Source organism: Clinocottus analis, unplaced genomic scaffold, assembly GCF_023055335.1.
Source record: "Clinocottus analis isolate CAN_PGR_092001 unplaced genomic scaffold, fCliAna1.0.p SCAF_5, whole genome shotgun sequence".
In the NCBI taxonomy this organism is placed as follows: domain Eukaryota; kingdom Metazoa; phylum Chordata; class Actinopteri; order Perciformes; family Cottidae; genus Clinocottus; species Clinocottus analis.
In genome coordinates this window covers 181,039-203,112 of record NW_027176207.1, presented here as the reverse complement: position 1 = coordinate 203,112, position 22,074 = coordinate 181,039, and the positions used below count along the sequence as shown (strand labels likewise).

Here is a 22,074-nt window from a genome sequence, read left to right as displayed (position 1 = left end):
CTGCACTGACTGGGAACGCTCTCCACATCTTTAATCCCCTAACACACGCTCTGCAGGTGCCACCAACAGCATAAAACCGCCCCTTGCATCATCTCCATAAGCTGATAATGGTTATCCAATTAGGTTACAAGCATGCATTGTTCTTTAATACAATGAGCCATCAGTACATGCAGAGTACATGCAGGGTACATGTAGGGCTCATGTACATGTAGGGTACATGTACCCTACATGTACATGAAGGGCACATGCAGGGTACATGTAGGGTACATGTACATGTAGGGTACATGCAGGGTACATGTAGGGTACATGTACATGTACATGCAGGGTACATGCAGGGTACATGTAGGGCTCATGTACATGTAGGGTACATGTACCCTACATGTACATGAAGGGCACATGCAGGGTACATGTAGGGTACATGTACATGTAGGGTACATGCAGGGTACATGTAGGGTACATGTACATGTAGGGTACATGCAGGGTACATGTAGGGTACATGCAGGGTACATGTAGGGAACATGTAGGGTACATGTAGGGTACATGTAGGGTACATGTAGGGTACATGCAGGGTACATGTAGGGAACATGTAGGGTACATGCAAGGTACATTTAGGGTACATGCAGGGTACATGTAGGGTACATGTACATGTAGGGTACATGCAGGGTACATGTAGGGTACATGCAGGGTACATGTAGGGAACATGTAGGGTACATGCAGGGTACATGTAGGGAACATGTAGGGTACATGAAGGGTACATGTAGGGTACATTTAGGGTACATGTAGGGTACATGCAAGGTACATGCAGGGTACATGTAGGGTACATGTAGGGTACATGTACATGTAGGGTACATGTAGGGTACATTTAGGGTACATGTAGGGTACATTTAGGGTACATGCAGGGTACATGTAGGGTACATGTACATTTAGGGTACATGTAGGGTACATTTAGGGTACATGTAGGGTACATGAAGGGTACATGTAGGGTACATGCAGGGTACATGTAGGGTACATGTAGGGTACATGCAGGGTACATGAAGGGCACATGTAGGGTACATGTAGGGCACATGTAGGGTACATGCAGGGTACATGCAGGGTACATGCAGGGTACATGAAGGGTACATGTAGGGTACATGCAGGGTACATGCAGGGTACATGCAGGGTACATGTAGGGTACATGTAGGGTACATGCAGGGTACATGCAGGGTACATGTAGGGTACATGTAGGGTACATGCAGGGTACATGCAGGGTACATGCAGGGTACATGTAGGGTACATGTAGGGTACATGTAGGGTACATGCAGGGTACATGAAGGGCACATGTAGGGTACATGTAGGGTACATTTAGGGTACATGTAGGGTACATGTAGGGTACATGTAGGGTACATGCAGGGTACATGTAGGGTACATGTAGGGTACATGCAGGGTACATGTAGGGTACATGCAGGGTACATGCAGGGTACATGTAGGGTACATGTAGGGTACATGTAGGTTACATGTACACTATTGTTCAGCACATACTCAGATATCAGTCAAATTTTAATTTTGTCAATTAAAAATAAAGATAAATAAAGAGTAAAGAGTTTATTTACATGCAAGATGTTGCAACAAACTGTATTCATCTGCAGGCATGAATTAGATATTTCCAACAGATTTTTAGGCTGGACACAATACAAACAATGTATAGTGTATAATACTACTACTCATATAATGTTACCTTTCCTGAACAATGCTCATTGTATTCACTGAGGCACCCATAGCGTCCAGATGGGACTACATTTCAAAGAGACAACAAATTACAAACACAGATGCAAATTTACTGCAAGAATGTAATGCGCTGAATGTCTCTTTGTCCTTTCCTGATCATGTGTGTGGCTGCAGGTCCACACATCTTAATCAGCACCACACGCGTGTGCGAGTCACCTCGCTTATTTTTGGAGCCGTTCAATTGGCTATCTGCTGAATATTAATGGTCGCTCTCTGGGTTGCTCACAGGTTAATGCGCGTCCTTTCTGATGAATAACTAAGGGATGATGTATAATGCATAAGATGGCTGTTCCTGCCCTTGGCTTTGCTGTTGTCTCAGGTGTCCATGTTGGAAGGTGAGGAAGTCACCCTCAGTGGGATTGTTTGTCTCATACACTGACACTAGAATAAGGAAATACTCAGTTGACAATGGTTTTAATTATGTTGAATAAGTAAGTCATGATAATCAAGCTGTCACGGTGAGTCTAGCATTCGGATATTCATTTTGTTCACTGTCTTGAATTAAAGCAAAGCAACTGCTTCTGAGGTTAAAGTCAACCCGTTTTCAGCTAAGATGGCCTGAACATAGTGCTGTACACAGCCGTTACTGTCGTTCCCATAAGGTATGTCCATGCCTGTGCTGTGTAGTATTTATGCTGCCGGCACTCAAAGTGAAGGCCACACTACAATAAAACTCCCACTATCCTGGAAGCATTCAAAATGCATTTCTTTAAGGGTGCTCTAAACCAGCACATGACTCCCAATCACAGAACTCTATGACATCTCATCTCAGACACTGTGTTGTAAAAGAGTTGGTGGCTTGAGAGGTAGACTGGTGAAATAATGGAGGGAATATATATAGGGATGGCTGCAGGCTCTGGATGGTGAGCTGGCTGAGTGGAGCTGCGTCGCTGCACTCGTCTGCAGACCCCTGGGCGCCCAGTCCATGTAAACAGAATATTTATTTAATCGTCTTCTCGGCACATGGGACTGTTCCAACTCAAGTAAAATGCTGCACATGGATTTATTTTACTCTCCCCACTCGCAGAGCAGGTCTTCCGATAGCGTGTAAACCTTTCCTGCTTATTGACTCGGTGGTGGATCGATCCAGGGGAGCATGTCGGTGGAAGATGCTGTTGTTAGTCTGTTGATGAAAACATTCTGCTATTCAGGTATTCAACGTGAATGAACGATTTGAAAAGCATTCTTTCTGACTGCTGGGGGAAAAGAATACGCATTGTGTGTGTGTGTGTGTGTCCTATCTTGTGATGGCACATGTCTTGCCCCATGTTGTGAGTGTTCCCACTGAGCTGTAATAACACACCTCACTGCTGTCTGAAATATTCATGGCCAGGTAAGCCATCACTCTGAGTCAGTCACATGGATTCCTTATTATCACCCCCTCTCCTCCAGCCTCCGGGTCACTTTATTCCACCTGCCTTCTGCTTCATCCCTCTCACCTCTCAGCTTGCAGCTGCACCCTGCAGCCGCAGTGTTGAGCTCAACGAGCTGCCGTCCCTCTGCATTGATGTCTGCTGTCGGTGGTGTAGCTTCAGTACGTTTGGTTTCATCTGTTATCTCAACTTGGAGTGGAAATCTGTGAGAAGCTTATTAATGCATCGTTGTGGCTGAAAACGACTACTGCAGTGATCAGTGCAGCTCAAGTCCTCCACTGTGTCTTACACGAGACTGACATTGTTCCATGATACAAGTCAATGTATAAACGTTGTGTGAATGGACCTTTACTTGTAAAGAGCTTCAACACTACATGACATCATTCACCCATTCACACCCTGATGGGAGGAGTTGTCACATGACTTAATTCCTGAGACTTGTGAAGAACAAACAGCTGCAGAAGGTTAACAGCACAGAGCTCAGAGCCATAAAGCACCTCAAATATGAAATAATCCAGTTAGAGTAATCCATGCTGCATTTACAGATTTGTTCTACAGTTTATCCACGATTGAGTCCTTATAATAAACAGTGCCGTTACACATTCCAGTTGCAGCAGGCCAAGGTCAACCTGCAGCAGGCCAAGGTCAACCTGCAGCAGGTGAAGGTCAACCGGCAGAAGGTGAAGGTCAACCGGCAGAAGGTCACGGCCTTCGCTGGATACAGACACTACTTCTATTTTGCTCTGACAGTTTAAGTTGTGTTGTACAGAATATTTACGCTGCTGTTTCTTACAACACGAAGGTTCATACACATCCCAGCTGGGAGCTTCTTTCTGCTTGCTGTCGAGTGGTTTGCTCAAGGGCACACAGGTTACAGCTGCTGGGGAGGAGTGCGGGTCGAATCCACACCGATGTTCCATCTCTACATTTATATGGTAATGACTTGTGTGACCGTGTAATGCCAAGCATCCGCTGTGAGACGCGGACCTCTGAGGAAATCAACAATTCCGAACTTAAAAACAAAATCAATAACTAGAAATGCTTCCAGGTCTAAATCTGTGTTTTATCGTTGAGGTGATTGTTGATGTTGTTTATCCAACCACGAGTCTGGATTAAAGCAAATCCTGTTCAATTCTCTGTCTTCTACAAGGAAAAGCAGTACAAGAGTATGAGATGCATCAAGTGCAAAGTTTATTTTCATTTCTACAGAACAAAGAAGCTCAATGGGCCGTGGACGTCAAGTCAGCGCTACGTTATGAACAAGAGGAGAAAAGAGAGGACAAGTACAGAGGAGCAGGTCGACGCTCCAGAGACCCCAACACAAGGAGGCTGTTAAGAATCCAGATCCTCGTCGTGAAGGAACACGAAACAAACACCACCCGCCCGCTTCCTCCTGGAGGGATCGTATCAGAGAGTTCACATTGTGTAGTGATCCTACTGAAATGTATTCTGATGTTGAAGCTGGAAATAAAGACAACAGTGGTCAGCAACCTTCACATGTTGCTGTGGAGCTCTTGAGAGGTTTTGTAGCTTTCAGTCAGCAGACAGCGCACATGCAGCTCGACTGACAAAGGTGACAGTTAAGCATCTACAAGAGAGATGATCTGGAATACTGAGCAATGCTACAGCAGGAACACAAGCAGAGAGAGTGTGTGTGTGTGTGTGTGTGTGTGTGTGTGTGTGTGTGTGTGTGTGTGTGTAAGGGCAACCTGTTCTCATCCCCAGCTCGGTACATGACGTCTGGTCTGAACCTTTTAGCTTCAGGTTTAGACAACACAAGTACTTGGTCAGGTTTTGTGAAAACTGTTGTTTTTGGTTATAATGAGAATGCTTTTCGTAGGCAACATAGCTTGATGTGATGTAAGTGAAGTAGCAATAAGTCAACGTCTTCTGGTTTCACACACGCAGCTGAACCTCCTCTTGACCGACACAACCTCGTCCCTCACGACTTTGTCCTCTTTATACGATACACCGGACTGGAGCAGCTGCTCTGAGCCTCTCCTCATGACACAGACGTGCTAACGGCTAGGTGCATCTCATAGACTACTCATCTCATAGACATGCTAACGGCTAGGTGCATCTCATAGACTACTCATCTCATAAACATGCTAACGGCTAGGTGCATCTCATAGACTACTCATCTCATAGACGTGCTAACGGCTAGGTGCATCTCATAGACTACTCATCTCATAAACATGCTAACGGCTAGGTGCATCTCATAGACTACTCATCTCATAGACGTGCTAACGGCTAGGTGCATCTCATAGACTACTCATCTCATAGACTACTCATCTCATAGACGTGCTAACGGCTAGGTGCATCTCATAGACTACTCATCTCATAGACGTGCTAACGGCTAGGTGCATCTCACAGACTACTCATCTCATAGACGTGCTAACGGCTATGTGCATCTCATAGACTACTCATCTCATAGACGTGCTAACGGCTAGGTGCATCTCATGGACCACTCATCTCATAGACGTGCTAACGGCTAGGTGCATCTCATAGACTACTCATCTCATATACGTGCTAACGACTACGTGCATCTCATAGACTACTCATCTCATAGACGTGCTAACGGCTAGGTGCATCTCATAGACTACTCATCTCATAGACGTGCTAACGGCTAGGTGCATCTCATAGACTACTCATCTCATATACGTGCTAACGACTACGTGCATCTCATAGACTACTCATCTCATAGACGTGCTAACGGCTAGGTGCATCTCATAGACTACTCATCTCATAGACGTGCTAACGGCTAGGTGCATCTCATAGACTACTCATCTCATAGACGTGCTAACGGCTAGGTGCATCTCATAGACTACTCATCTCATAAACATGCTAACGGCTAGGTGCATCTCATAGACTACTCATCTCATAGACTACTCATCTCATAGACGTGCTAACGGCTAGGTGCATCTCATAGACTACTCATCTCATAGACGTGCTAACGGCTAGGTGCATCTCATAGACTACTCATCTCATAGACGTGCTAACGGCTAGGTGCATCTCATAGACTACTCATCTCATAGACGTGCTAACGGCTAGGTGCATCTCATAGACTACTCATCTCATAGACGTGCTAACGGCTAGGTGCATCTCATAGACTACTCATCTCATAGACGTGCTAACGGCTAGGTGCATCTCATAGACTACTCATCTCATAAACATGCTAACGGCTAGGTGCATCTCATAGACTACTCATCTCATAGACGTGCTAACGGCTAGGTGCATCTCATAGACTACTCATCTCATAGACGTGCTAACGGCTATGTGCATCTCATAGACTACTCATCTCATAGACGTGCTAACGGCTAGGTGCATCTCATAGACTACTCATCTCATAGACGTGCTAACGGCTATGTGCATCTCATAGACTACTCATCTCATAGACGTGCTAACGGCTAGGTGCATCTCATAGACTACTCATCTCATAGACGTGCTAACGGCTATGTGCATCTCATAGACTACTCATCTCATAGACGTGCTAATGGCTAGGTGCATCTCATAGACTACTCATCTCATAAACATGCTAACGGCTAGGTGCATCTCATAGACTACTCATCTCATAGACGTGCTAACGGCTAGGTGCATCTCATAGACTACTCATCTCATAGACGTGCTAACGGCTAGGTGCATCTCATAGACTACTCATCTCATAGACGTGCTAACGGCTAGGTGCATCTCATAGACTACTCATCTCATAGACGTGCTAACGGCTAGGTGCATTTCATAGACTACTCATCTCATAGACGTGCTAACGGCTAGGTGCATCTCATAGACTACTCATCTCATAGACGTGCTAACGGCTATGTGCATCTCATAGACTACTCATCTCATAAACATGCTAACGGCTAGGTGCATCTCATAGACTACTCATCTCATAGACGTGCTAACGGCTAGGTGCATCTCATAGACTACTCATCTCATAGACTACTCATCTCATAGACGTGCTAACGGATAGGTGCCTCTGATAGAGGCGCTAACGACTTCCTCCTCTTCCTGTTCCTCCTCTTCCTTTCCTTCTCTTCCTTTCCTCCTCTTCCTCCTCTTCCTTCAGTCCTCCACTATGGATTTACACTGAAAACAGCTGTTTGCTTCTTTCTCAATGCTCTGAATGTTTCACACCTTAAAACAAAATGCTTTTCAATCTGGAATCTTGTTTCAGTCTCTGAGTCTGAAGGTCACGACTTCATGAGAGGAGTGATGTCACAGTTTACTTTCTACAGATCAAACTTTATGATAAAGCAACACAGAAAGAACGTATGATGAGCTGAATATCTTACATAGAGAGAGAGAGAGAGAGAGAAAGAGAGAGAGAGAGAGAGAGAGAGAGAGAGAGAGAGAAAGAAAGAGAGAGAGAGAGAGAGAGAGAGAGAGAGAGAGAGAGAGAGAGAGAGAGAGAGAGAGAGAGAGAAGGGCAGACCAAGAAGCTGGAAGGAACAAAAGAAATCTTTGTTGCAATAAAGTCAAATTACTTTGAGTCTTTTCATTAGAAATGACTCCGTGGACAATCTTCTTTTTCATTCTAATTGAACATGTGTTTTAATGAAGAAAAATGACGAATAAATGCAATTTACTGGCGACTGGAAAAGAGTAGCGAGAAGAAAAGAACAGAAAGACACTCGCTGCCTCCACAAGAGGAGCCGCTAAAACCTTTTGAAGAGAATAACACGCTGCCGTCCTCTCAGCCGCCAGGCCGAGTCTCACCTGAGATCTGCCGTCCTCTCAGCCGCCAGGCCGAGTCTCACCTGAGATCTGCCGTCCTCTCAGCCGCCAGGCCGAGTCTCACCTGAGATCTGCCGTCCTCTCAGCCGCCAGGCCGAGTCTCACCTGAGATCTGCCGTCCTCTCAGCCGCCGGGCCGAGTCTCACCTGAGATCTCCAAACGCAGCACTTTGGAGGCTGAGACGCCAGCAGGATGAAGACCTGGTTACAAACGTATCTCTGTGACCGGAGGCTCAACAGGATGTCGCTGGACTCCAGACACAGCACGACCAGCTGGGTGTGTGTGTGTGGAGGTAAAGTGTGTGTGTGGAGGTAAAGTGTGTGTGTGTGTGGAGGTAAAGTGTGTGTGTGTGGAGGTAAAGTGTGTGTGAGGCTTCATCCGCACTTAACTTCTCATTAGAGGCTCATGTGACATGAGGCAACAACCTGTGACCGACAGCAGGATGCAGCTGGAGGGGGGAGGAGCTGGAAGGGAGGAGGATCAGGGAGGTGGGAGGAGCTGGAGGGGGGAGGAGCTGGAAGGGGAGAGGAGCTGGAAGGGGGGAGGATCAGGGAGGTGGGAGGGGGGGAGGAGCTGGAAGGGGAGAGGAGCTGGAAGGGGGGAGGATCAGGGAGGTGGGAGGTGGGAGGAGCTGGATGGGGAGAGGAGCTGGAAGGGGGGAGGATCAGGGAGGTGGGACGGGGGAGGAGCTAGAAGGGGGGAGGATCGGGGAGGTGGGAGGGGGGAGGAGCTAGAAGGTGGGAGGATCAGGGAGGTGGGAGGAGCTGGAAGGGGAGAGGAGCTGGAAGGGGGGAGGATCAGGGAGGTGGGAGGTGGGGAGGAGCTGGAAGGGGGGAGGATCAGGGAGGTGGGAGGTGGGAGGAGCTGGAAGGGGAGAGGAGCTGGAAGGGGGGAGGATCAGGGAGGTGGGAGGGGGGAGGAGCTAGAAGGGGGAGGATCAGGGAGGTGGGAGGGGGGAGGAGCTAGAAGGGGGAGGATCAGGGAGGTGGGAGGTGGGAGGAGCTGGATGGGGAGAGGAGCTGGAAGGGGGGAGGATCAGGGAGGTGGGACGGGGGAGGAGCTAGAAGGGGGGAGGATCGGGGAGGTGGGAGGGGGGAGGAGCTAGAAGGTGGGAGGATCAGGGAGGTGGGAGGAGCTGGAAGGGGAGAGGAGCTGGAAGGGGGGAGGATCAGGGAGGTGGGAGGTGGGGAGGAGCTGGAAGGGGGGAGGATCAGGGAGGTGGGAGGTGGGAGGAGCTGGAAGGGGAGAGGAGCTGGAAGGGGGGAGGATCAGGGAGGTGGGAGGGGGGAGGAGCTAGAAGGGGGAGGATCAGGGAGGTGGGAGGGGGGAGGAGCTAGAAGGGGGGAAGATCAGGGAGGTGGGAGGGGGGAGTTGCTAGAAGGGGGGAGGATCAGGGAGGTGGGAGGGGGAGGAGCTAGAAGGGGGAGGATCAGGGAGGTGGGAGGGGGGAGGAGCTAGAAGGGGGAGGATCAGGGAGGTGGGAGGGGGGAGGAGCTAGAAGGGGGGAGGATCAGGGAGGTGGGAGGTGGGAGGAGCTAGAAGGGGGGAGGATCAGGGAGGTGGAAGGGGGGAGGAGCTAGAAGGGGGAGGATCAGGGAGGTGGGGGTTGGGGGGCTGTGTGACTTGTTGTCACTTGTCAGGTAGCGCGGCCGCTCGCCTTGAGATACTTGGCTGTTGTCTGGCAGTGCTTTATCATCTTGATGAATGCAGCCTTGGAGCCGTGCAGTATCAGCAGCTCGGGGCATGAGACACACTCTGACTAATGAAAAGAGAAGGTCAAGGGAAGGAGGCGGAGGAAGAGGAGGAATCCTGAACAGAGATGTGGATGTAAAAGTGTGGGACATGTCACACGCTCCATGAGAGGTTTGTGTGTGAGAGAAAATGTTTACTTTGCTTCCTGTGTGTGTCATGACGTCTGCGTGCGGCAGTGTGTGCGTGTCCTGCCTTTGTGTGTAAAGGCTGTGGGAATGAATTGTTTGCAGCTACACAAACCTTCTCTCCGAGCACTCCATTATACCGCTGGACAGAAAACTCCATCTTCACACAGCCTCTGCACAGGCACGCAGCTCTGTTATCAGGGAAAATAGAGTTTCTGGCTGCAGCAATAATTCCTTTCTCTTCAAACCCTCACTGCTCCTCGTCCAGTGCCACTAAGCTTCTAATTACATTCGTACAAGAGGACTGTAATGTTCTCGTACCTGTATTACAGTAGTACTCCCTCTCTCTTACTACCAGGTGTTGAGCTTCGTCAGCGCTGCGATCGTCTGGGAGTCCTCAAAGTGACTGAGCTCGTTACCGTGGATGCTGCATCTGTTGGCCGACTGGCCGGCGCTGCGTCAGAGAGGCGATCAGAGTCTCTGAGGTCTGTTGGGACTCGAGCACAACAACACGCTCAGAGGAAGGCCTCCGCCGCAGCGTCTCCAAACGCTCTTTACAGAACACAAACAAAAGGATATAAATCCATAAAGCAGTTTGTGGAATTCATAACTGGAGGTCAAAGGTCAGAGTCCCCCCGCCCCTTTTCTCTCCTGCAGGAAAAGGATGTGTATCGAGCTTTGAAAAAGTGTCTCTTGCGCAGCTGACGTGTCACAGCGAGCTGCTGTCCAGCGTAATGAGGAGTATGCAATTAACTGGGCTCCACCAGCAGGAAGCACAACAATGCTACACACTGCTAATGCTACACACTGCTAATGCTACGCACCGCTAATGCTACGCAGGCGGGAGAGGGAAGACCACACTTGATATTAATTGGATCATTGTGGTCGCGAGGACCAGGACGCCGAGTGGAGACGATGCAATATGCATTACAGGAGCATACGTGTAGATACATCTTCATGTCTACACGTGTGCTCCTGCAATACATATTTCTAATTGAGGAGCATTACCAGGGGTAGCATGCTAACACACATGAAGCAGTGTATCAGTTATGGAAGGAGCATGACCTCACTTATAGATCGCTAACAGGACATTGTGCTTCACATTTATTTATAGTTTTAGTTCAACGCTTTACATGTTTATGTATTTTGTGTATCCGTTGAATCTGCTGGTCGACTGTGTAACATGTAACTCTAACTACCAGAAATACTTTGGTTAATTTCCACCTTGGGCATCATCAGCATTTTGCCAATGTTGCTTATTAAATATGTAAACACTATGAATACAGAAGAGTCAGTGAAGATGAGAAGCAGAATGAGTTTGTGTCTCATCATGAGGGAGATCAGCTGTTCTGTCTGTTTCACACTTTGAGGTGAAGCGTCATTAAAATAAAACAAGAGTAGACTTAAGTCTTGTCGACATCCTGAATCAAACCACTGACACCAGAAGCAGCAGATCACAACGCTGCATGCTACATAAAGAGATGTAGCATGCAGGGTTCACTGGTTTTACTGCATCATTCTGAGGGAAGGAGCCGTCTCAAAACATTCAACATCCCATAATGCCAACATTTAAAAGGAATTGCCTGTGTGTGAATCTATGAAAACTAAAATGTTGCTATTGTCAGGAATGTTTCTTTGCATCTTGTTTTGGTGAAGGAAGTTTGAAAAAACCCAAATCCCTTTTGAAGCAACGTTCAAAGCGAATCAATACTATCAGAGATCCTTCCTGTTGACTTTTCTGTCATCAGACTTCTGTTTACTCAGTTATACAACTTAAACTGGTGGTAGCGCTTCACTGGTAATGAGAGATACTTTTTCTAAAACCCCTGAAAGGGAAAAGCACAGTTCATTTATCAAGAGAAGCACGAGTCAGTCTGATTGAGGCTGTGTGGAGTCCTTCTTTCCTTCTTTCCTCAACAAACTGAGATATTTCTTCAGCTTCAAAGACTAAATCGCTCTCATTTCCCCTCTCGCGTGATTGGACGGCCAAACACAAGACAAATAGCAGGAAATCACCTTGACTTCTGGGCGGGACTCTGATTGCGGCTGTCGGCTGAAAGGGTCACTGTGACGTAACGCTGAGATTCGCCCGCGAGCGTCTGGGACGGTGATATTGTTGCTGCCAGTGACTGCGATGCGAGCTGTAATTTGTAGGTTGTAATGCTGCGTGGGCAGACTCATTGATAGCGTTTGGCACACAGCCTTTGATGAAGCACTTAGCCAAGGCAGTCAGTCTGAATATCAGAGCTCTGAGTCAGTGGGAGTGTGTTTGTTCGCTGAACATGGCGTAATAATCAGTCAGTCCTTAGCCATCTAATGAACAGTCATCATAAGATGTTTTTTTACATAATCCTGCCATCTAAGATTACCTTAATGCATGTAAAGGCTCGCTGCCGACGTGTGCCTCATTACCTTGGTACATTGGTCATTTCATTTCAAGGGTCTGATTTTCATTAACTGCCCCCCCCTCCCCCCCATTAGCAGAAGGAAAGCTGGGCTGGAACCATCTGGCTGCCAACGAGGCCTCAGGGTGCTTTACGGCTCCACGAGCTCCACCAGAGGAGCCGCACTATTAGAGCCTCTTCTGAGTCGCAGGGGGCCGGGAGTGATGCGAGGAGTGTCCCGTGCTCAGGGTGTGTGTGTGTGTGTGTGTGTGTGTGTGTGTGTGTGTGTGTGATAAATTTAGAAGAAAAAGAGACACGTTGGCGCAGTGATAGAGGAGACAGAGAGGCAAAGTGAGACAAAGTCAAATAGAGCCGGAAAGAAAAGTCAACATGAAAAAGAGAGAATGAAAAGTAAGACGAGAGTATGACTGAGCTGTGGCCATTATGTCTGATACCACATCTCTACGAGGCAGCCGAGTCTGAAGTGACACAAAGAAAGAAGCGTCATGGTGACAACATCACAGTCTGCTCATAACGGGATCCTGAAGGCGGATCGACCGCTCCGCCGTACGCCTTCACGTCCGCTGTCTTCACGTCCGCTGTCTTCATGTCCACTGTCTTTATGTCCACTGTCTTCACGTCCACTGTCTTCATGTCCACTGTCTTCATGTTCACTGTCTTTATGTCCACTGTCTTTATGTCCACTGTCTTCATGTCCACTGTCTTCATGTTCACTGTCTTTATGTCCACTGTCTTCATGTTCACTGTCTTTATGTCCGCTGTCTTCATGTCCACTGTCTTTATGTCCACTGTCTTTATGTCCACTGTCTTTATGTCCACTGTCTTTATGTCCACTGTCTTCATGTTCACTGTCTTTATGTCCGCTGTCTTCATGTCCACTGTCTTTATGTCCACTGTCTTTATGTCCACTGTCTTCATGTTCACTGTCTTTATGTCCGCTGTCTTCATGTCCACTGTCTTTATGTCCACTGTCTTTATGTCCACTGTCTTCACGTCCACTGTCTTCATGTCCACTGTCTTCATGTCCACTGTCTTCACGTCCACTGTCTTCACGTCCACTGTCTTTATGTCCACTGTCTTCACGTCCACTGTCTTCATGTCCACTGTCTTTATGTCCACTGTCTTCATGTCCACTGTCTTTATGTCCACTGTCTTCACGTCCACTGTCTTCATGTCCACTGTCTTTATGTCCACTGTCTTCATGTCCACTGTCTTCACGTCCACTGTCTTCATGTCCACTGTCTTTATGTCCACTGTCTTCACGTCCACTGTCTTCACGTCCACTGTCTTCATGTCCACTGTCTTTATGTCCACTGTCTTCACGTCCACTGTCTTCATGTCCACTGTCTTTATGTGCACTGTCTTCACGTCCACTGTCTTTATGTCCACTGTCTTCATGTCCACTGTCTTCATGTCCACTGTCTTTATGTCCACTGTCTTTATGTCCACTGTCTTTATGTCCACTGTCTTTGTGTCCACGGTCTTCACATCCACTGTCTTCACGTCCACTGTCTTCACGTCCACTGTCTTCGTGTCCACTGTCTTCACGTCCACTGTCTTCACGTCCACTGTCTTCATGTCCACTGTCTTTATGTCCACTGTCTTCACGTCCACTGTCTTCACGTCCACTGTCTTCATGTCCACTGTCTTTATGTCCACTGTCTTTGTGTCCACGGTCTTCACGTCCACTGTCTTTATGTCCACTGTCTTCACGTCCACTGTCTTCACGTCCACTGTCTTCATGTCCACTGTCTTTATGTCCACGGTCTTCATGTCCACTGTCTTCATGTCCACTGTCTTTATGTCCACTGCCTTTATGTCCACTGTCTTCACGTCCACTGTCTTCACGTCCACTGTCTTTATGTCCACGGTCTTCACGTCCACTGTCTTCACGTCCATGGTCTTCACGTCCACTGTCTTCATGTCCACTGTCTTTATGTCCACTGTCTTTGTGTCCACGGTCTTCACGTCCACTGTCTTCACGTCCACTGTCTTCACGTCCACTGTCTTCATGTCCACTGTCTTTATGTCCACGGTCTTCATGTCCACTGTCTTCATGTCCACTGTCTTTATGTCCACTGTCTTTATGTCCACTGTCTTCACGTCCACTGTCTTTATGTCCACTGTCTTTGTGTCCACGGTCTTCACGTCCACTGTCTTTATGTCCACTGTCTTCACGTCCACTGTCTTCACGTCCACTGTCTTCATGTCCACTGTCTTTATGTCCACGGTCTTCATGTCCACTGTCTTCATGTCCACTGTCTTTATGTCCACTGCCTTTATGTCCACTGTCTTCACGTCCACTGTCTTCACGTCCTCTGTCTTTATTTCCACGGTCTTCACGTCCACTGTCTTCACGTCCATGGTCTTCACGTCCACTGTCTTCATGTCCACTGTCTTTATGTCCACTGTCTTTGTGTCCACGGTCTTCACGTCCACTGTCTTCACGTCCACTGTCTTCACGTCCACTGTCTTCGTGTCCACTGTCTTCACGTCCACTGTCTTTATGTCCACTGTCTTTATGTCCACTGTCTTTGTGTCCACGGTCTTCACGTCCACTGTCTTCACGTCCACTGTCTTCACGTCCACTGTCTTCGTGTCCACTGTCTTCACGTCCACTGTCTTCGTGTCCACTGTCTTCACGTCCACTGTCTTCACGTCCACTGTCTTCATGTCCACTGTCTTTATGTCCACTGTCTTCACGTCCACTGTCTTTATGTCCACTGTCTTCATGTCCACTGTCTTCATGTCCACTGTCTTTATGTCCACTGTCTTCACGTCCACTGTCTTTATGTCCACTGTCTTTATGTCCACTGTCTTTGTGTCCACGGTCTTCACGTCCACTGTCTTCACGTCCACTGTCTTCACGTCCACTGTCTTCGTGTCCACTGTCTTCACGTCCACTGTCTTCACGTCCACTGTCTTCATGTCCACTGTCTTTATGTCCACTGTCTTCACGTCCACTGTCTTCACGTCCACGGTCTTCACGTCCACTGTCTTCACGTCCACTGTCTTTATGTCCACTGTCTTTGTGTCCACGGTCTTCACGTCCACTGTCTTTATGTCCACTGTCTTCACGTCCACTGTCTTCACGTCCACTGTCTTCACGTCCACTGTCTTTATGTCCACTGTCTTCGTGTCCACTGTCTTCATGTCCACTGTCTTCATGTCCACTGTCTTCATGTCCACGGTCTTTATGTCCACTGTCTTCACGTCCACTGTCTTCATGTCCACTGTCTTCACGTCCACTGTCTTCACGTCCACTGTCTTCACGTCCACTGTCTTCATGTCCACTGTCTTTATGTCCACTGTCTTCACGTCCACTGTCTTTATGTCCACAACGTACAGTCTTTACGTCCACAGCTTCTGCTTGCCATACACACTTTTTAGAGCCTCCAATGACGCCTGCTTCTCTCCAAGTGATTTTATTCCTCACTCCCGTCTATTCTTGCCTTCTAATTGTTTTTACACAACACGCTGCCTCCTGAACGCACATCTACCTGCTGTATCTTCTTCTGTTCCAGTGCACAGAAAACTATCCAACCCGTCATGGAAATGAAGAGCTGGCTCACAGAAACCAGCAACACAGCCTGTGTTTCAGCTGTTACTGTTCCTGAGTCACATAGACGCGAGTGACTGAATGAACAGGACACATCGTAAGTGTTTTACTGCTATAATAAGCCTCTTGATATAACAGGCCATTGTGACCTAGATACCTAAAGGAGGGTTACCGGTAGCAGATTGTATCTACCGTGGTGTCGGCAGGGCAGCGCACATTTAGAACAACTAGTTATTTCAAAAATAATCCCTTTTGTCACATGAAGGAGATGAATGAATTAAAGTGTGTAGGCTAAGGGTGTCACGGCTCACCTTCCTCTGATCAACACCAAGAACAGTGACGTGAGAATCCATTGATCTTTTCACTTGCGGCGCCTCAGAGAGGTCAGAGGTTAAGCACACAACAGTATCCCTCAGGGTTCGCAGTTTGACGTCTTGCTCGTTGCTTCAGTTGGGCAACGGTCTGCCGATGCGCGTGACACTAATACTAATACTTATCACAATTTAGTCTCTTGCCGCTGCACTGACAGCATACTGTATTACTGGTTGTGCTCTACCCGCAGTAACCAATTTGGAAACCCCACTTTATTTATTAAAGTAGAGCTCTCCTGCAAGCACTGGCCAGACATGCATCACCAGCAAATAGACACAGCCCTGAGACATCCACTGAAATGCGGGACACATAAAAGTGACCTAAGAGACTCAGAGCATGGGATGATTATTTCCAGCACCTGAGGACCGTCTCACCTCGGGGTTAGTCATGCACAGCAGGACGGAGCTTTACTGGGAACGGGGATGAAAAAAGAAAAGAAGCTGCTGTCACGACTGTCAGGATGGTGTAAAGCTAAATGTAGCAACAGAACGGAAACGTAATGCAATATAGTGGTTGCATGGGCAATGGCATACACATGAATACACTACACACGAGCAGGATCACAGCTTCACTTCATGTGGAACAGCGGACCGGCAACATGGAATTTCTGAAGAGAAACAAATGTTTTTTTCTTCTACATGGAATTGAGCATTCTGTCTTTTATGGTGATTTTGTACACAAGCAAGCGTCTCCCTCCACCGAACCTGCACACACGGGGTTCATAATGATAGGTGATGGGATTTATATACACAGTGTGTGTGTGTGTGTGTGTGTGTGTGTGTGTTATATATATATATATATATATATATATATATATATATATATATATATATATATATATATATATATATATATATATAGATAGATATAGATATATAGATATAGATATAGATAGATATATATAATGATGAACAGACCTTAGAAAAAAAATTCTAAATACTATACTAATATTATTATTTGATTATTTTATTTTGACTTTGCTACTTGTAATTATTATTTATATATTGTTTTCGATGTGTAACTCCTGCTATGAAAACCGTGTTTCTTGACCTTGCCCTTAATGTATAATAATATAATAACATATCATATAATACAATGAGTCTCCTTGTGCTCGTGTGAGGATTAAAACGAGATAAGTATAAACATGAGTCCTGTGTGTAAAACCAGCCACAGCAGCAACCGGAGCAAAATAATCACATCGTCTAGTTTTCTGTAGAAGACGATTGTGACTGTTGATGTAAATAGTGTGTGTGTGTGTGTGTGTGTGTGTGTGTGTGTGTGTGTGTGTGTGTGTGGCAGCAGCTCAGCAGTGAGCGGAACCAGCTGGCCCGCTGTTCCCTGCGCTGACGCTAGGAGCTGTCCGCGGTGCTGAATCCGTCTCGCGCTCCGCTCGCGCTCAGACTCGGGAACCCGCTCGCTGCGTCCAGAGGAGACGGACCTCCTCTTCCACCGGATCCTCCTCCTCTTCCTCCCGTCTTCACGCTGCGAGGAGCGGAGGAAGTGCCCCGGCGGACGCGCGGCTCACTTTGTGTTTTGCACACGACAGAATTTCCTTTGTTGTTCTTGAGCCGTGGAAGTATTCTTTCCAACACACGGACGTGTTGTGTCGCGACGCGGAGAGCGACCTCCACTCCGGCAGACATGTGCGCGAGAGCAGCCCGACCATGGAGGAGCCTCCTCGCGCTGCTGGTCCTCGCCGCCGCCGCGGCCGACATCCACGGACCAGGTAAGAACTTGGGTCTCGCGCACTTTGTGGGGATTGTTTCGTGTACTTCCTTTTGTCAAACTGCACGAGGCGAAGCTCGAGCTGCGTGTTGGGCAACGACAGCAGCACGTCAGATCCACAAGTGTGCATGTGGAGGCGCGTGCACAGCGGTCCATTTCATATTGAGTTTACTAATTATTGCTGGAATTCTTAAAACAATCAAGCTAAAAAAACACAACATGGATATTTATTTATTATCAGCAGACATTATAAGCTGCTACGATTTAATATAAACTACATAAATAACTTCAAATTTAAATAAGAAGCAGGCAGCATATTATATATAACGCACACACACACACACACACACACACACACACACACACACACACACACACACACACATATATACATATATATATATATATATATATATATATATATATATATATATATATATATATATATATATATATATATACATATACATATATATACATGTATATATATATATGTGTATATATATGTGTGTGTATATATTATACATACTAATTTACATTTAAATAGGAAGCAGGCAGCATAATATATATGTTTACGCACACACACACACACACACACACACACACACACACACACACACACACACACACACACACTCCAAGCATTTCCACACAGCTCATTAGAAGTTATAGATCTTCATATTTTGCCACTGGGTGATATGTGTTTAACAGTCAGTTACATAACGGTTTACTGTCAACTTACACAACCTCTTTAGACCGCTGTAACGACAACACACACACACACACACACACACACACACACACACACACGCACACAGACACACACACACACACACACACGCACACAGACACACACACACACACACACACACACACACACACACACACACGTAAAAGTTAGAACTACAAATTCAAACATAATAAAAGCTATTTTGAAGCATATCCATCCACGGGGATGAATGTGTATTTCTTGGAGCAAACAGCAGCGTTCTGGGCACGAGGCTGTGTGACAGACGCTGCTCGGTAATAAGACTCTAATCCTCAGGAATTGCTGAAGATTATTGACCAAGCTGTTTGACACAGTTGAGTGCTTGTGGGAAGCGGCGACGCATTCATGCACACCGGCCTTGTCCTAATTATTTCTCTATTGTGCCTCTGCCCTCTCTTTATCATTCTAACTATGCGAGCTGTTGGTCTACCTGTGTTTCAGCGGGTCTGTAGGTTTAACCCCTCCGCTCACATGATCTATATCTCCGAGCTCTTCTTATTGCAGTGTCACGTGAACGTGAGCGATGCGGCATAGCAGAAACAAACACAATGTGCAGCAACAATATTTACATCTGTACTTATTTATTTGAGCGAGATGACATGTTGAATATAATAAAACCCACGTCGTCTTTCATAATGCTGCAACACGGCGCTTCAGCAGTGAACGACCCAAGGCTTTTCCACAAAGTCTCTCAGTGAATAGTTTTATAAAAGCCGTCTGTTTCATGTTGAACATGAACCCATTGAGTGGCAGGTGATTATTAAACAATGCTAAAATGTTGACAATGAATTTGCATTGGCTGTTTCAGTCATCTGCGCCCATGCAAAACCAATCCTGGACCAGAAACAACGCTTTACACTACCAACAACACATCTGCTGATGAGATCTGGAGGAGGAAAGGTGCTGCTGCTTTCCAGAACCTTGCACAAGCAAATTGCAAATTTGTTCGTTTGATGAACTCCTTAAACACACAGTGTTGCGTAGAAGTAGAAGACGTATGCATTTTTTAGTGTCGACAAATGCACACATACCAAGAACACACCTGCAGCGCTCGCTCAACAACTCCAGGGAGATTATTTTTAGAGCAAAATAAAATGCAATAATAAACAGCTTCCATTAGTGAATTCTCTGCCTTTGCTTAGCCAGCAAATGTTCACGCTTTAGTGAATTCTCTTCGGCCATTTCAAAGTGTTATTCTGCTGGTTTTGCTGTCGACGTTGTCAGAAGTGTTGCGTGCAGCAGCGAGGTCGGACGCTCTCTTGTTGTTCAGTCTGTCGCTGCGCAGAGAACACAAACATGAGCTCTGCGACATCAGTCCATCTCTTCATTATCATCAAGTACGTGACGTGTTGTTTTCAGTAATACATGTCGTATTACATGTTGATATTTGTTGGTTGTTTTCAGTAATACATGTCGTATTACATGTTGATATTTGTTGGTTGTTTTCAGTAATACATGTAGTATTACATGTTGATATTTCTTGTTGAGGTCATCAACATTCTAAACATCTGATTGTTCCTCCACTACTGGCTTATTTCTATTTTCTACCCAAGTTTATTGCTCCTAACGCGCTCGCAAAGCAAATTCAGGCTGCTTTTGTTATTTAAAAACATCACCACACACACACACACACACACACACACACACACACACACACACACACACACACACACACACACACACACACACTCATCATATTCTTGTTTTGCAGCAATAATACTGGAATGTTTCGGCTTCTAACTGCTCGTCAGAATGAAAGCGTGAAGACAGATGAAAGACATTCTGCATATGACAAAAACATTTCTCACAAAGCGTCCTGGCCTTCGACAACATTTCTAGTCTTTCATACGTAAGCATCAAATAGAAAGCACAACGTTGAAATGACAAAAGGAAATGCAAGCGTGCACAAAATAATTACCCAGTCATTAATTAAAATGAAATGATTAATGTCTCTGTCGGCACAAAGTGCATGGTTGTAACAAATAATGTTGTTTTTTAAATTAATTGGTCAAGGCTTCTATCCCTTTCATTTATTTTTCCCATTAACACAAAGTCATCCAGTTTAAAGAGGATCATTAACATTCTGATCACTTCTTTAAACCTTTAACAGATGAAATGGACAAAGATTTACCAGACAAGTGGTTTGTGACTCTGAAATGAATTCATGTGTTCATCTGTGTCCTGGGATGGAATTTGTCTCACAGCATGAGTCAAATAAAAAAGAATAAACATTGAATCTGATTAAGATGAAATGGTGCTCACTCCGTGCTAATGAACATGTGTGACTTGCTGGAGAACAGAGCTGCCCAGCAACACTATTCTGAGGATATGATGATATTCCATATTATATTATATTCTAGTATTACTGTAATTGTTCCCAATGCGCTTCTCCGAGCGACAAAGTGACACAACCTGTTTATTTACTTGGATATACAAGCTGAAGGCAACAGCTTTACGTTGTCATACAAGATATCAATCACATTTACACTCCGATAGAAAGGATGTAATCAGATGGAACTGATATTATTTTAACAGAATGTTGGAAATAATATCAAAAAGATGAAAAGGGAAGATGTGTCTTCCTGTAGAAACATTTCTAAATCTACAGGAAGTGAAACACACGGCGGCCGATACGTTTTTACAAAGCTGCTCAATAACAATTACATTTTGTCAAATTGTTTAAATGAGAACATCTGATAGAATCCAGACACATAATTAATAGCTAATCACTCGTCCGTTCAGCTGAGCGTTCCTCTCTGGCCTCGGTGCAGCACGTGAAGTTCTCCACAATGTAATGCCGTTCAGCTGAGCCTATTATCTTTATGCTTACACATTATCTCCGCCTGTTAACAATGATCTGTAGCCATCGGGGAGTTGGGGAAAGGGATGTTTTATGTATCCTAAAGCTCATTAAAATGAGTTACCGTCTCCTCGTGGTTGACAGAGCAGTCCTCGACGCGCTTCTGTTGTTAAAGGAACGTGTTTCGTTCATTCTGTAAGTTTTAATATATGTGGAATATGTTATTCATCACTAAACACATTGCATTGTAGAAAACAACGTTGTGTTCTTCTTCCTGAAACTACAACTCTACTGTGAGGCTTCCTGGACGCTAGATGATTGTTGGAAGAGTTGTATATGGAAACGGCAGCATCGTCATCGAGAGGACGAAGATCTCTTTGTTGTGACACCTGTTACCACAATGGACCTCATTCATGTCACGTTAAAAACAGCTGTCTGTGAGCTCCTCGCTGTTAGCTCCTCGCTGAGCTCCTCGATGTGAGCTCCTCGTTGAGCTCCTCGCTGTGAGCTCCTCGCTGCGAGCTCCTCGCTGAGCTCCTCGCTGTGAGCTCCTTGCTGTGAGCTCCTCGTTGAGCTCCTCGCTGTGAGCTCCTCGTTGAGCTCCTCGCTGTGAGCTCCTCGTTGAGCTCCTCGCTGTGAGCTCCTCGTTGTGAGCTCCTCATTGTGAGCTCCTCCCTGTGAGCTCCTCGTTGAGCTCCT

The 22,074-nt window shown here is 46.3% G+C and overlaps 1 protein-coding gene across 5 annotated transcripts in view; it reads left to right on the top strand.

Moving 5' to 3' along the window:
- The first annotated feature begins 17,482 nt into the window (after nucleotides 1-17,482).
- Nucleotides 17,483-22,074, top strand: part of LOC137802403 (seizure protein 6 homolog) — a 92,319-nt gene continuing 87,727 nt past the window's right edge. For all 5 annotated transcript variants that reach the window (XM_068600229.1, XM_068600228.1, XM_068600227.1 and 2 more), the window contains exon 1: nucleotides 17,483-17,807. In XM_068600229.1, the coding sequence (XP_068456330.1) occupies nucleotides 17,723-17,807 (85 nt within the window). In that variant the 5' untranslated portion in view covers nucleotides 17,483-17,722. The remainder of the gene's footprint in view (nucleotides 17,808-22,074) is intronic.